The following is a 17,107-nucleotide window of genomic DNA, read 5'->3' as shown; positions in this document are numbered from 1 at the left end:
TATCACGGTAGTCTAGTTCTAACGTAACTTATAACTACAACTAAACCTTAATAATATAAAGAAAAAACCAACATAAATCAAATGTACAACATCAATCAAAGGAGGTACTATTTACAATAACCTAGGTACTTTGTTTTTTGATTGGATGATGAAATTCAGTGCGTGTACATCATTATTCTTTGCGGCAAGAATTGCTCGTTGACTTAACCAAGTATAATTCTGATAATTCTCTCTGTTTGGGAAAACATTTTCAATAAGAGCTAATTGAGAGTCTACAAATCGGTAAAAGTCGTTGGTAAGAGTAATTAATCCAAATGTCGCATCAATTGGGACTTTTCCATTTCCAACAGCTAACAATTGTTTGGAAAATTGTGCAGCACTTTGATCATTTTGAAGTTAAACTCTCATATTAGTGGTTAGCGATAATGTTTTTATGTTATTCCATTAAGGTGATGCCTTCAGGCAAGCATTCAATTCATCTGCAGGCGTTCCACGGGGAATTACTGGCAACGGCTGTCTGAAATCGCCTGCCAACAATATCATTAAGTGCTTCAAGTGATTTCTTATGTGCCATTGTGCACTTATCCCAAACAATGAGCTTTCATTGCATCAACAATTTTCCCATTGCACTGGATCGGGAAATATTGCATGTTGGATTATCAATTGTGTTTAAATTGAGTGGCAACTTAAGCGCAGAATGTGCAGTACGACCGCCAGAAGAGTTCTAGAAGAGTTGCCGCAATTCCAGATGATGCTAACGCCAAAGCTTTCGATCGGTGCCGGACGGTGGGGAAATCGTCGACGAAATTCACGTTGTGTTTTTATCACTGATGAATTATTCCGTAAGAACATTGACACGATTATTCCACATTCTTGGGGAGTAAAACGGTCCATGTTTATTTTCAGTGTATTTTACATTTGTTCACTACACAATTTTCAACAACAGAATGACAGGAAATGTCATATAAAAAAATACACAAATTTTGTTTAGTGCCAGTACTTTTGCGCCACCCAGTATATTAGGCATTATTATTTATTAATCACAGCGTTCGTTCTATTACTTTATTATACTAGGATATGAAATCATAGTATCAATCTTCTTCGTCTATGTTTCCTTCTGAAACAGTATGGAATTTTAAATTTTCATAAAAATATGTTATTTTGCTGGGATTACACCACTTTTACACAAGCTTAGCAAATCCTTATATTTGTTGTAACTTATGGCAAGTTCTCCCTCATAAGCCTGCTTTATAATCAATTCATGAGATATTCTAGCTGCCCTTCTTGTGCTAGATCGCAGGACAATAATTGTTTTTGGTTCATCTTCAAAATTGTATTTGAACTCTATCCTGTCAAAATTATTCGCATTCACTGTAACCACTCTCAGAAGTGTCCAATTTACTTTTTCGTTGGTAGTTTAATCCAATTTTTATTTACCAGCAGAGATTTGAAATCTAAGATTTCTGAGGTGGTTATCTCTTTGACTGCATATGGGTGCCCTTAAACTTTGACCCACAATTTTACGCTCACTAGCGCGCTCGATAGTTGAAAAGACACTATCCCCTTCATTTTGTGTGTGGGCCTTTTCCATAAATCGATGTGTAATCGTGACTCCAAAATCTTTTGCTGCAAGCAAGTAGAGAGAGAAACCTTTTGAGTTCCTATTCTGAGTTCTTTTATATATCATAGAGGCAACTAGAGACCTCATTTGTCCCGCGTTTAGCTATAGCTTCATGCCACATTAAACAGGTACCTTTTTTGGTAGCTAAATTATATACCGTAAAGTTAAAGGTTGACAATTTTCTTTTATAGTAAAATACGCTTACCGTGTGGTGCTATCAATACTTTTTCAAAATCAAAAGTAGCTGCTGCTAATATAATATCAGTATTCGACTTTGAATCATCTTTATCCATCTGTTTTAAACGGCGTGCAGCTATTTTTGATGCTTGATGCTGTAAGTATCTTGATTTTTCTTTTTCTGTAGGTAATTCTGTATTTATGTATGTGTGACAAGTATCACAGAACTTTTTTCGGCTTATGGAATGCAATATTAAAATTAGCGTTGAGTATATACTTGTACTGTCTCTTATTTGCTTTATTCTTATATTTTTCAGAATCAAACCATTCAGCGTACAATCCATACATTCAAGATGCATTATCTACACCGTCTAAATATAATTCTTTAGATTTTATTTCTGATGTAATGTCTCCACAGGTGGAAATGATTTGATGTGGTGGACAAACGCTTCTAGACATCTCGTCGTCAATAACTCTGTTTGTATGTCTATATTTACCACGCCCATCTTCTGATACTTCTCCATAATGTAGTGATAATGCGCTCGGCATTATTATCACTACATGAGAAGTATAAATTGTATGTACATACAACATTTTCGATGAACGCTCACCGGCGTATATTGTTGTAAGTAATTTATACAATTGTTTAGGTTGGGGCCACCATGAAAAGTGTTAGTAACTGCTGATTCTCCGACAAACACCATGATGACGTCGTCTGCAAAGGTTTGACAATGGTTCCCCTTTTTTTTTTCATTTCCTGCAGGTTCCAGAGTATAGGGCCACCTATGGATCCCTGAACGCATCCTTTCGATGTATTTCTATTAACCTCCTCTCCCGCATATTTTAGCTGAACCTTTCCTTCTTTTAAGTAGCAATCTATTAGCTTTCTCAAGTTAATCGGGACCTTTAGTTTAGCCAGCTGAACCCGTATCATTGGCCACCAGGCACTGTCAAAGGCGCCCTCTATGTCCAAGGAAACTATCGTAATCAGTTTTTTCTTATTAATTTGGTCTCATATATAGCCCATAAGAGGGAGTCTTCTGTGCTCTTTTGTGGCATAAAACCGTATTGACGGTGGCTAAGTATCACATGCCATTTTAATCTATACACAAGCAATTTTTCTAGGATTTTGCCCATCACTGGCAGAAGACTGTATTGTGTACTTAGGTACTCTGAATAATTGTGACAGTGTACCTAATGAATCTCCAGTTGCCAAATATTTTAAAGTTATTTCTTATTTCGTTCGAGCAAGAATAGCATTACGCATTGTTGTATTTTGCCTTTGTATAGAAGAACCAACTTTATCTAACAACAACTATGGTTTACAATTTTCACTACGTCATTCAACGTGCTTAGCAAATCTGGTGGAAGCGTCTTAACGGCCAAAGCGTAGCGGTGTATTAGACAATGATAAGGTAAAATTTGAGGAGCAACTTGTTTCACAAGTGCTTGAAATCCAGAACGAACACCCATCATGGAACAATCTGTACAAACGCCAACCAGCTGTGACCAGTCCAGTCCGATTTCCTCAATAAATTGTTTTAGCGTTTGAAATACGTCTTCGCCACGCGTAGTGGTGGGCAAAGACTTGCAAAACAGGTATTCCTCTTTTACATGGTCATTTTTGATATAACGAGTAAATAACAGCAATTGTGAACACGAAGCTACATCCGTAGACTCATCTTATTGCAGCGCAAACATATCACTTTCTTTAATTTCTTCAATAACGGTTGCCAAAATATCGTTACTCATGTCTGAAATGCGTTTTTGAACTGTTGTATTTGAGAGTGATATTTGTTTAATCTTAGCCACATTTTGTTCGCCAATAACGAGCGATCAACACACAAACAAGGTTTGATAAAATCCTCTCCAATAGTATGCGGTTTTTTGTTCATAGCAATACGATAAGAAATTCGAAATGAAGCTTCAAGACACGACTTGTTTGCCTCATCTCTTTTAATAACTCCTGCAGTTCTCCTGACTTCACGTGAATAGTTTCCATTATTTTCTACGTTTTCATGATTATGATCAGGGATAGTGATTACATTTAACTCATCTCCTTGTAATATGCAGATATTGTGGACGACACAGCATGCAATGATGTACTCTGCTATTAAATCGACTCTTGTCATTGGTAGACAATGTAATAAGCTCCTTCATGAGTCCTTTTAATAATCCAATACATCGTTCAACAGTCACTCGTGCAGCTGAATGACGATAATTATAGTTTCTTTGTTTTTCAGTTAAATATCCATTATCTCGATACGGAATAAGTGTTGATGTATTTCATACGCAGCATCGCCTAGAATATGGCAATTTTCTAAGAATTTATCATCATCATTTACGTAATCTGCAACTTCTGATAAACGGAAAACTCTCTGATCATGAACAGACCCAGGAAGTCCAGCATAACAATGAGTTATCAGAGTCTTGTGATCACAAACGATCTGTAGAATATTTTAACTATATGTAAATCAATTTTCAATACTAAGGTTAGTAGTGTGCTTTAAAATAACAGTCGCTAAATACCTGTAACTGAATAGAATGAAATCCTTTCCGATTAATATAATCTGCATGATTTTGTTTCGGACCATTAATACGAATATGAGTACCATCAATCGCCCCTATTACTTTTGGAAAGCCACTCGCTCTTTCAAATCCATGCATCACTTCTATAGCACGATCCCCCGTAGGCCATTGTATAAATCTTTGGATGCAATTATAAAAATAATATACAATGAAAACAATATTTTGACACTTTTTTAAATTATTTTCTGTGATTAATTCCGGTATACAAATATTCACAATGACAACAAAAAACGTTCAAACTAAAAAATCAAGTCAAAAATCAATCTTAACAAAAACTAGGTATATAAATACATATATGCTTATTTTCGTCATGATCAAGATGTGTGTAGAATATTGTGTAATTCCATTAATAGTCCGGGAGGTAGCGTTGCATTTTCGGCAGTGATTTTACGCCGACTATTTTCCTTCTTTCACTATTTATCTCGAAATACTTATAACTGAATCAAGCGTCAGCTGGCGCACCTGCGGTGGGTGTGGAATTGGGAGGTTGCGAAAGAAGTAAAAAAAATTAAAAAATTAAGTAATAGTACGCTGCCTGAAACTTTTTCCGTAAATAGTTGATGTCATACTGAGCAAAAAAAAAAATCGTCAGCTGCATCGTGAAGGGGGGATTATGCGTCAGCTGCTCGCATGAACTTGTAATAAAATCACGTGAAATAAAGTCATAGTACGCCGGATGAAATTGGACTACGTGATCGTTTAAATAATTCAAAGTACGAAAATAACAATCAGCTGCGTGTATAGCGGTGGAAAGACCGTCAGCTGACGCAGTAAAGGTAAAGATTATTCTAGAAATGCACAGAATCTTTCTCGATATATTTTTGTCTCGTTTTATTCGTAACAAAATGCACGAGATGAAATAAAATCGAGTGTAAAATTAAATGAACGCAAAATAAAATGAAGGGTGATATAAACAAAATCGAAACATAGAAATAAAAAGATCGCAAAAGTTATTCGTTGTCGATGGTATCGCTATCATCATCGTTGTCTGACGAATCATCGGCCGAACTGTCCTGGAGGAAATCGTTCTCTTCGTCTTGATCGAGTTCTTGGCCTCGATTCTCTTCACCGTCATCTGTAAATGACCATGTAAATTATCAAAATTAGGCTACTAGAAAGCTCAAAGAAAGTGTCACCGACAAAAATTCCATACCGCCAATATAGTCGCTGCTATCCGTTATACTGGTGACTGATAGGGGTACTTGATCTCCTTCGAACCATTTGAAGACATATTTGTCGTCGTTTTCTTCCCTTCCCCAGTCCGTGGGAGATAATTGAGATGGATCTTGAAGGTGAGCATGGATCCAAAGGTGCGCTATGTATGACGTGCGCAGTAAATGCTGGCGTGGCTCGGATTTACATGGTGGGAAGATCGCCCCGTCGATACGGCTTTTCCACTTGAGCACGCCGTTTTTCTCATTGATTTGATAATTTTTCGCGAAGGTAGCAACGCGTGTAGCGTTGACACCGTTTATCGATTTAAACCCGTACAAGCGACAAACTAATTCTTTAATCGTTATGAAGACCTTGTCTAATTCACGACCCGGAATAGTTGCGATATTCCCCAACGCTTGCATATATGCCTGTGATTTTTGCAACAATTGTAAAGGCTTTTTTTTTCTTTCCTGTAAAATGCGGGATTAAAATCACAGCCTGTGAGGGCTTGGAAACCTGGCAACGCAGAGCACAAATCGGTTCCCAAGGTCCGTTCGGTCGACGAGGAGAACCGAAACTGCTTGTGTACGACAAAGATTCCCCAGGCAGATGCTGCTTTGAAATTTTAGGGGGAGAGGTTTAGGTAGCCCGAAGGTCGTGCTATGGGTTCAAGCAAGGCCAGAATGTATCGCAAAATATGTGTTTGAAAGCGAACAGCCTGACAGCAATGCTCCAAAATTTTAAATCTTGACTGGGTCAGCTGACGGTCTTTCCACCGCTACATAAACAGCTGATTGTTGTTTTCGTACTCTATATTTTTTGTAGAATCACGGAGTTAAATTTCATTCGGCGTATTATAACTTTTTTTTAAACGTTTTTTTTCACAAGTGCATGCGGGCAGCTGACGCATAATCCCCCCTCCACGATGCAGCTGATGATTTTTTTTTTGCTCAGTATGACATCAACTATTCATGGAACAAGTTTCAGCCAGCGTACTATTACTTTATTTTTTTATTTTTTTTACCTCTTTCGCAGCCTCCTACACCCGCACCCACCGATACTTGAGCAGCTGACGGTCGGTTCACTTATTAGTCATATAAGATCAACTATCGGTGTTAATATCAGCCGGCTTACTATGACTTTTGCATTTGCAACGCTACCTCCCGGACTATAACATTATTAGTATTTAAAACAGAGTATTTGCCCACTGACAATTATTCGTGTATCTCGCTTTCTATTCTGCTAGCACGGAGAATACGAACGATCAAATGTTTTAAGAAACATACTTAATAGAAAAAGTAAATTATTAAACAATCAAATTGATCAGAGCTCCGTATTTGAAAAAGGAAAACCAAAAATACATATTTTATTATAGTAATAAGTTAGTGATGTCAACACCACCAAACTTTTGATCTGATCCACTTCTTATCTCGTAAAAACAGACGTAGAGATTTAACATACGAGGCGTGTATTTAAAGTAAGGTCTCCATTTATTTTTTTCACATTAAATAACATGTATTTACAAAGTTTAATACATTGCTGTAAAGCTTGAAATCTAAGCTATTTTTCTATATAATCGCCATTCACTTCGATGAGTTTCTTCATTCGTACGACAAACTTTTGTATCCCCTCCTCGAACCATGATCCCGCCGCCTCGCGCAGGAACGAAATGACCGCTTCATGCACCTCTTCATCATTCGCAAATTTCGCAAACATTAAAATGGAAATGGAATTTTCATGGAAACATGTGGAAGTCACTAGGGGCGACGTCGGGACTGTAAGGAGGGTGGTCCAACACATCCCAACCAAATTCCGTAATGAGTTACGTTGTTTTGTTGGCCACATGAGGACGCGCGTTGTCGTGATGAAGTCGTACTCCCTTGGTCAGCATCCCTCTTCGTTTATTTTGAATAGCTCTTCGAAGTTTCCTCAAGGTCTCACAGTACCGATCAGCATTTATGGTTGTTCCACGAGGCATGAAATCGATCAGCAATACACCCTTTCTGTCCCAAAAGACGGTGGCCATAACCTTGCCTGCTGATTATTCTTGCTTAAATTTTTTAACTTTAGGCGAATGCGTGTGTCTCCATTGTTTCGACTGCTCCTTCGTTTCCGGTATGTAATAATGAGCCCATGTTTCATCTCCTGTAACGATTGAATCGAGAAATTCTTCCCCTTCCTCTTCAAAACTGGCGAGAAAGTCTTGGGCACATTGGACACGTTTCACTTTGTGCTCCGGGGTAAGCATTTTTTAATTACGAATACGAGACAAAATTAACTTAATCATTTTTAATCAAATTTAAATGAATTCAAAAGTTAGCGTCATCATAGTTATGGTAGTATTCTCTGAGAATAGATTCTGTATTTTCTGTGTTATGAGTATGTTGAGGTTCAGATAAAATTATATCAGAGTTTTCTTGAAGTGGGGTAGACGATGACGATGGCCCAGAAATGTTAGTATGAAATACAACTTTTTTGCATTGTTTATCACATATATCTGACGTTTCTGTTAGTTGTTTTAAAATGCCTTTGCGCATAACTGTATGTATAATTGATTCTGCATATAGAGCTTGGACTTTGTCCATTTTTTCAATTTTTTTTGAAATTGTCACTCCTAGCTTCATATTCTGTCATCTGTCTGCTCATTTTTTGAAGAGCTTCTGTGCATACATTAAAGAACTTAATTTGAGTGTCAATTATATTTGACTTCCTCTTCGTTCCCCGTGGAGTACGGGTTGATTCCTGAAATTTTTTTAATAAAAATGAATACTTTTTACAGTTTCCTACAAGCAAAGAAGAATGGCTGGAAATTGCTAAAGGTTTCCATGATCATTGGAATTTTGTTAACCGTGGAGGCGCACTGGACGGAAAACATATAAGAATTATTCCTCCTTCCAATTCTGAAGCAAAATATTACAATTATAAGAACTTTTATAGTATGGTTTTAATGGCTCTGGTAGACTCAAACTATGAGTTTATTTTTGTTGACGTTGGTAAAAATAGCAGAATGTCCGATGGGGGTGTTATTGAATACACAACGTTTTACAACAAATTATTAAGAGGACAATTAAATTTACCCGAGAGAAGCAGAATGTTCATTATTTAAATTACGTTTTCATTGGTGATGAAGGTTTTGCTTTGAATGAAAACCTCTTGACCCCCTACCCGCAAAGACAACTTGATCATGAAAAACTAATCTTCAATTACAGACTCTCACGTGCTCGTAATGTTGTTGAAAATACATAAATTATTGCCTCTAGATTTCAGATACTACGTACACCTATAAACATGAAACCAGAAAATATATGCTACATAGTAGTATTCATAATTTTTTAAGAAAGAGAAGTAATTTTTATATGTCAGCATCAACCGTGAACAGAGAAAATATTGAATCGAGTACTGTTTTAGACGGAGATTGGCGCCAAAACAGCTCTGAACTAACTCCATTGGACAGATATTCGTCCAGAAATGTGCCTTCCTTAGCTAAACAGAGTAGAGATGAATACAAAACATATTTCAATACAATAGGTAAGGTTTCTTGGCAAGAAACTATGATAAGCGCTGGTAGAGCATAGCTGTTAATATGGACTAACTTTTAATTTTTTTGTAATAATCATTTAACTTAATTTTAAAATGAAAATAATCACTTACTTATACGTAATAAAAAGGCTTTCTGTGAAAAACGTGTATTTATTATCTTACCTTAGTATTTGTATTTTCGGCATTAATTGGTAGCGATGCTATATTAGTAGTATCCTGTAGGATGGTGAGACATCTCGTGGCGGTGATACTGAGTTAGTACGAGAAAATAACAGTGAAGCGACGTTTGTATATTGGGAATTTTCATTTTCTATGTCTATATTGGAAATACTTGGAGTCGGCAATTCTTGGTCTTTGGTAAACAACATTTGATCATAATACCAGAGACTTGGTTTATATATATCATCCTGTGCACTTCCGCTTTTATTTCTGGTTTCAGACACTTTTTTTAACTCCTTGCGGAATGCTCCCCTTAGATTTTGTATTTTTTTCGTGACAAAATCCCGGTTCGCCGTTGTAAAACCAACATTTTTGCAATATTCGATGAGTTCGTCGTACGCTTTTTGTTTTAAATTACGGTTTGTATAAGCCGACATATTTTTAACTTGCCATAAACATGGATGTTCCCGATATATCCTTATAAAACCTGTCACTGCTTCCACGCTCTAAACTGCCATTTTGAAATAATTGTCATCCACACGAGGCACCCGCATAAAACTACAAACGTTCGTACACACCAATGCGCCGCATCGAACTGTTAAACCACCACGCGCTTGTCGCGTCTACACGGACGGATTGGACGGCAGATCGGAATGGCGCGGGCTGTTTCCTACGGTTCGAACTGTACGTGTGAAGGCCGCTAATGAGGCACTGTCACCAATGTATGAATACAAGGCACAACCTCGTTCAGCGATTGTGGCAATTACCTGAAAATTAATTGTAGAATTAATAAAGATACAAGTGTCCTTTTATTAATTTTCTCTATGTAATGATTAGTAGTTACCATGCAACAACATTATCTTACTGGCCTTAACTCATCTGGGACTTCATATACACGTCCGTCTGGTGTCTCAATAGAGGTTATGCATATGACATTTGTTTTTCCATCCGTTGACCCCATTAGTATAAATTTAAATAGTAGTTTCTCCATTTTTCTGGATTTAACTAGCAATGTCGTTTTATAAGATTACTAGCGACCCGCCCCGGCTTCGCACGGGTGCAATGCTGATACTAAATACACTACAGAAAAACTGTGCGGCCGGCCGGTACCGCCGCAAACGCTACGTCCCGCAATTTTTAAATCTGTAATATCTTCGAAAATATTCACTTAAATTATACGGTGTAAAGGGCCATATAGATCTATATTAAATGAACAATGTATTCAAGGTATTTAATTGGTTAAGGATTAATGCTGTATTGGTTAAAATCGCTTCGAAAATTAGCCATTATTTGTCGTAAAAAGTAAATGACAAAAAAAAGTTATTGTGGGTTATCCATAAGAGATAGACATATACCATCACGGACTTTTCTGTAGACCTTTTCAATGTGTACAATACTTAGTACATTATTTTGATAAAACTCGTAGGGTTCAGCCTGCGTTTGCAATGTAAGTGGAAAAAATGTAATTATTTACGACATCACATTAGAAACCTCAAAAATAACAGTACTTCTCCACTATTTAATGGATGATATTATACATATAAACCTTCCTCTTGAATCACTCTATCTATTAAAAAAAACCGCATCAAAATCCGTTGTGTAGTTTCAAAGATTTAAGCATACAAAGGGAAATAGGGACAGAGAAAGCGACTTTGTTTTATACTATGTAGTGATATTTCTTTTTATATGGAATTGATTCAAATAAACAATTGTGTTTCTCTGAAAACAAGGATATTTATTTTATTATTAATACACTATACTAATTACATTATTCTATACCTAAATAACAATATAACAATACCTGAAAACAAGGAAACGACATTAAAAGTTTATTATAATATTATCAATTCCTTTTTACAATTTCACAATCAAACAATTTATTAATAATGATGACTTTTCACTTGTCAAACTTCTTCTTCCAATCAAGATGGCGGATGGCGTCATCTATTACATATCAAACACGGGATTTACACTCGCGCTTCGTCCCTCGCCTCGTGGCTCGCCTCGTCCCTCGTGCGAGGCTCGTGTTGATCGATGGTAAATGAGTTGCCTGTTTACAATCGCGTGCCGAGTTCAGTCGTCTTTGAGCTAGCAACAATGGAGGACGTCGAAGTTTTAGCAGCAACAAGTTTGTGCGTACTGGGAAAGTAGTAAAGAAACGGCGGTGGCGCCCAAGAAGATGGTGGATGATATCGATTCATCGCAATAGAATCAGTTGCTAAGAGCAAACTCGCCAGCCAAAGGTTCGGTTAAAACATTGCTAAGATATCAAAATTATTTAATTATTGTGTATTATTTATATTGGATACAACTTTTGATAGTAGGTAATTATTATTTATAGAAGTACTTGCTTGTGCCCGGCCCGGGACTCGAACCTGGGATAAAAAGTATCTATTATGTTATTCTGGGTCATTCTATATCTGTGCCAAGTTTCATCCATATCTGTTCAGCAGTAACGATATACTAGCGCCATCTACCGACTAGCGTCATCTGTCTATACCTACTTGATGATGATTTATTGAAGATGACTAATTACTTGAACTGACTAATTACTTGAATAAACCTAACTAAACAAATATGTACTTAGTTTTATTTTACTTACTTGTCTTTCTTCAGTGCTCACTGTGGTGTTACACTCGTAAATGGATGCCAAAAATGTTTCCATAGCATCGTAATACAACCACACTGGCTTGTAAATATCATCTTCTCCTGCGCCGGACCTTACTGATTGTTTTTTGCGCCGGAGTAGCTGGCGAAATGTAGCCATGAGAGAATTTTTCTTGTTTTTTAATTCTGTTTGAGATCTTCCCATTATTTCGGACAATCTCGCCCATGCATCGCTAACTTTTTGGCTGTTCTTGTGGCATTTATGTTTAGGGTCCCAAATTATTCGTTCTTTTTGAAATAGTTCTATGAACTTAAGGCTGCCTACGCACTGGCGACCATAGACGCGGCCAGGCCGCCGCGGCCATGGTCGCCGGTGCGTAGGCAAGCGCGACATGTGGACGGCCGAAAAATTTGCAGTCGACTTCCAAGGATGTGTCAAGATGGACGTGCAGAAGATAATCACGCTAACTGTGCTTGTGTATTTACTACGAAAACGAAAACGGAAGATTTCACGTAAAAGACAGTTTTGGGTGCATCCATTACTTTGCGAGAGAAAGACTAAAGGATTATATTATACTTATTTTTTGGATTTAAAAATGTATGAGAAGAGATTCTTTAATTACATGAGAATGTCAACGAATACTTTTAACCTGTTACTGGATACAATAAAACCAAAAATTACTGGAACTGGTAACAACTATCGGAAATGCATTCCAGCAGAAGAAAAATTAGTAATAACAATAAGGTAAGCTTTTTCTTTTTTAAATACAGAATGTTTAAAAAATACGTGATATATTTTAAAGGATGTTTCGGAATGGAGTATTGTGTACAGGAAAAATAAAAATAATGTGATAGGGCCTTTTTTTTACTTAAACTGCTAAACGGATTTTTTTGTAAATTTGAATTATACAAGACTTGATTCTGAATCACCCTAAACCACCACTGTTGCGTTTTTCACAACAACCTGTATAATTCATTGACCAAGGTTTTGCCACTTTAAAAAATTTATGAACTATTGTTCAGTAGTATTCTACTTTACGACTTTGAAAAGGAGAGGAAAAGGGCTTGCTTATAACATGTTTTTAAATATTAAAAAACTGAAGTAGATAATCAAATTATTTGTATTTTCATAACTTAAAAAATGGCAATTGTGAACAATTAATCATTCAAATTGGGAAATAGGTCTATCATTTCTGAATTTTGAGAAATATCAGAATAATGAGTATGAGTATCGCTGTAATTTGAATCATCTGATATCCTGTTGGTAGTAGAATAACCTGAATAACTCGGTCGATTTGTAGGTGTACAGTTCGGTTGGTATTTTTCTATAATTTCCATGATTTCCATTTTCGCTTTGGTCTTCATTGCAGCAGGGATTGTTTGAAATCTTTCGAGGAGGGATAAAAGAAACAGTCTGTCACAATTTGAATCATTCTGTGTAGTCGCTATGGTCTTATGCAGAACTGAAATTAGAGGGTCTGTATCGGATTCTTCGTTTGGTATTTTTTTCTTCCTTTTTGTTCTAAGCGACTTTGATGCAGACTGTTGAGTCTCAAGATCAGAAGATCTTGCACTTTCATTTTCTTGACTTGCCTCTTCGAGACTATTTTCTGTTGCGTTTGTGTCCAGCACTGATTTCAAAAACAGTAATTGGTTGAAATAGGTGTATTGTGATTTACGTTTTGCAGCAGAACCACTTTTGACATCTTTAAGACGGCGCAGCTCTCTTGTGAAACAGTCTCTAAGGTTTTTCCATCTTTTTTGGAGAGTAATGCCTGTAAATCAATAAATAAATGTAGTACATATTACAAAACTAATATTATGTTTATTAATGTGAATTTTATTTTCAGGTATTTGGCTACTGGGTGTTCTTTATCTCATATAAGTCATGAATACCGTATAGGGCTTCCTACAGTATCGGAAATAGTATTTGATGTTTGTGAAGCAATATGGGAGATATTAAAACCAATTGTGATGCCACAATTGACCAGAGATAAGTGGATTCAAACGGCTGAAGGTTTTCAAAAATACGCCCAATTTCCTAATTGCATCGGAGCCATCGACGGCAAGCACATTAGAGTTATCAAACCACAACATTCGGGATCTCTTTATTACAATTACAAGAATTATTTTTCAATCGTGTTACTTGCAATATGTGATGTAAATTATAAATTTCTTTACGTAGATATTGGAGCATACGGCAAATGCAGTGATTCGTCAATTTACAAAGACTCTGTATTTTATCATAGGCTTTTAAATAATGATCTCGATATTCCGAGCAATAACCCCATCAAAGAAAATGGCCAATCAATGCCGTTCGTTTTAGTGGGTGATGAGGCGTTTTCACTATCGGAACATATGATGCGACCGTATGCTGGGAGAAACTTGAATAATGTAAAGACTAATTTTAATTATCGACTATCCCGTGCCCGCCGCTATATTGAATGTACATTTGGAATATTAGCCAATAAATGGCAGATTCTTCACCGACCCCTAAACGTCAAGAAAGAATTTGCAGTTGTGATTATAAAAGCTCTATGTGTGCTTCATAATTTTGTGCGAGAAAGAGACGGATATGATTTCAAGGACACGTTAACTGTACCAGAGGCTTTATTAGAAATACCTGCATGTTTACCTAATAGAGCAAATAGAACATCAACCGAATATCGAGATATATTCGCAAACTACTTCAGTACCGATGGTCGCTTGCCCTGGCACAATTTGTAAATATATGGGTGCTCGCCGCGAGCCGCCATTGCGCGCCGTAAACAAAATGGCGTCGAACGCACATGCGGTATGAGTAATCTTTTTAAAAAGTTATTCCAATCATTACGAAAACCTGGGAAATTTTAGCAAATAATTGTCAAAACTCATGTGCAAAGCGAAAAATAGTAGAAATAAAATAGTTATACTTTTGACAATTACCTATTTGCTAAAATTTCTTAGATTTTGAATGAACGGAACAACTTTAAAAAAAAATCACTCATGTCACATATACGTGTCGAATGCTACTACAGCACCTGCTGCGTTTATTGTAGTTCATCGCATTATTAATTTACTTAGGCATAATAAAATAAAATACTAACCAAGTTCTGCCTTTTCTTTATCTTCCATGGATTCACCGCCAAATATATCGACCACTTCAAGCCACAACTGCCGCTTAACATCTTTATTGGAGTAATCATTTGATGCTAAATCCCATAAACCTCTTCTATTTTCAACTTCAATTATGAACCTTTCCGTGTCGAAATTGGCCATTGTAAAATAATCACTCTGTAGCTAGCTACACGTCTGGTCGCCGCGGCCGATGCGGTAGCACTGATGAATTTTAATACAGAAGTGATGTTCTCGACGGCCACGATTGGTCGCTGGTCGCGTGGCATCAAATTGGACGCCGCGGCCAACGGTGGCCGCTGGTCGCTGGCCGCTAAGTGCGTAGGGGCTATAGCGATTGCCATATAAAGTCCAGAATTCACTGGCCGCCGCGGCTAGGTCGCGGCGACCATGGTCGCCAGTGCGTAGGAGGCCTAAATGTTTCGTCTTGCGACCAATCCATTATACGATTACTGCGTTTTTGTTTTTGCGTATTTAAGGGCGAATGTAAACACCCACTCGCGTGCGACGCGAGGTCCTTTGACTCTTTTATTGAAAGGTTTGCGCAATTCTCACAGAAATTGATGAGTCACCTAAATAATGCGTCTTACAATTATGCTACGACGTCTAGCATGTTTAATAAAGTGACTGAATCTAATAATGCAAACTTAGACGATGCATTTGTAACCGTGCGGCATTTAAATATTATTAATTGGAACCACACGTTTGGGTATATACTTGGTTTGCTCTTTAGGGTTGACACCGAATAATGATAGTGCTCTTTAGGGTTGACACCGAATAATGATAGGAAAGATTCTTTGCGCACACGGATCACATCATCGTCAGACTCCAATCTGCACCAACTGCGAATATTTGACCACTCGATTGGCCCTCCTCCACCAGCAGGAATAGGGGTATCCAGCCATGCTTTTAAGTCTCCCTTGACCCTGAAGTGTTGCCGAACGTTTAGTTCTATAAGGGATCTTATGACATATTATGTAAGTCTTTCATTGTCCATACTATGAGGCAGATAACGACTATAAAGAGTCAGCCAATTCTTCGATACTTCTTGCTCCCTATCTAAACTGTACCTATCTAACCAGGGGGGAGCATATAGCACTGCCCCCATAGCAGAGCAAGGATAACCTATCACACCTCTGGGGGAATATACCTGACGTAGGAACTCGCCTATTGGTCCCGATATAGTTTTTAAAAGATTGATGTTGAACCCGGTTTCTGCGTAGCTATCGAAAAGTTGCTCCTGTGTAAGCCCATACAAAGGAGAAGCCAAGATGATGTCGTCACCCATACCAACAGCACGAGCTCCAGGGATGTTATTCTTTTGTATGATATAACGACCTATAGCCATAGAGACCATAGTCCCTACCAAAGATGTGATTCGCCATCCAGACAACAATCCACCTTTATATGGCCACTCCTTTCCATTCCATGAAATGATTAATCTGTCTATTGAATTTAATTCTGCTTGTGCTACCCATCTTGTCTCGTCATCTATTTCACCCATTTTACGTACTACATATTTAACCATGTCCTTACTAACAGAGTGGTCGAATCGTTCTGCGTCAGCACAGCCATACCAAGAATACTGCGTAGATTGAAATTGCCCCAGCCATTCAGGGTTTGATATCGGGGAATCTCCTGGCAACCTGTTCCATCGATAAGCCAAGTAGGATTGTCTGAGATATGATGCCATGGGAGTAGTAATGATCTCTCGTGTTTTCTTCTTCCTCCTTTAACGCCACTACACATACCTCAGGCTCGCGTATGGCTTGGTCATATAGGTCATATTGGTCCGGATTCTTGAATGAACCATCTTTATTCATCATTCTGCTAAAAGCCCACGCCCACTTGGAGCGGTACACCTCTCCGCTGATGGTTGCCTTTTTTGCCCCTCCACTCGTCCCCCATCGCAACGGGTCATTGCAAAACTGTTTGAAAGAGAGGAAGTTGGTGGCATTGGTATCGTATCCCCACTGTTGAAATATTTGGTCTAGATAAGGTGATAGTAAGTTCAGATTTCCCTGATTAGCACCCGATGTCCACTTGGTGATATCAGCTTCAATCATGTCTTTTGTCCATGGTGACTTGGACCCCAACATGTCCATGTGCATCAGAAAGCAATAGGCAGGGCCACGAGAAAAGACG

General features: G+C 37.6%; 3 protein-coding genes across 3 annotated transcripts in view; 2 read left to right on the top strand and 1 right to left on the bottom strand.

The window, feature by feature from the left end:
• The window catches only part of LOC125058341, a 36,344-nt gene extending 24,527 nt beyond the window's left edge, over window positions 1-11,817 (top strand). The window contains exon 4 of the mRNA XM_047662417.1: window positions 11,457-11,817. The gene's annotated coding sequence lies outside the window, so the exon portion shown is untranslated. The remainder of the gene's footprint in view (window positions 1-11,456) is intronic.
• Window positions 11,818-12,240: 423 nt separating this feature from the next.
• LOC125058350 (protein ALP1-like) lies at window positions 12,241-14,937 on the top strand. Its single transcript, XM_047662426.1, has 2 exons — window positions 12,241-12,593; window positions 13,699-14,937. The coding sequence occupies exons 1-2, from the start codon at window positions 12,241-12,243 to the stop codon at window positions 14,573-14,575; spliced, it is 1,230 nt and encodes a 409-aa protein (XP_047518382.1). The 3' UTR covers window positions 14,576-14,937.
• Window positions 12,591-15,371, bottom strand: LOC125058395. Its single transcript, XM_047662476.1, has 2 exons — window positions 14,935-15,371; window positions 12,591-13,623 (listed from the first exon to the last, which is right to left on the bottom strand). The coding sequence occupies exons 1-2, from the start codon at window positions 15,104-15,106 to the stop codon at window positions 13,007-13,009; spliced, it is 789 nt and encodes a 262-aa protein (XP_047518432.1). The 5' UTR covers window positions 15,107-15,371; the 3' UTR covers window positions 12,591-13,006.
• Window positions 15,372-17,107: the final 1,736 nt, after the last annotated feature.

The sequence above is a fragment of the Pieris napi genome, chromosome 18 (genome assembly GCF_905475465.1).
Source record: "Pieris napi chromosome 18, ilPieNapi1.2, whole genome shotgun sequence".
Taxonomy (NCBI): Eukaryota; Metazoa; Arthropoda; class Insecta; order Lepidoptera; family Pieridae; genus Pieris; species Pieris napi.
Note: the sequence above shows the minus strand (reverse complement) of the source record. Positions and strands in the feature narration are given on the sequence as shown.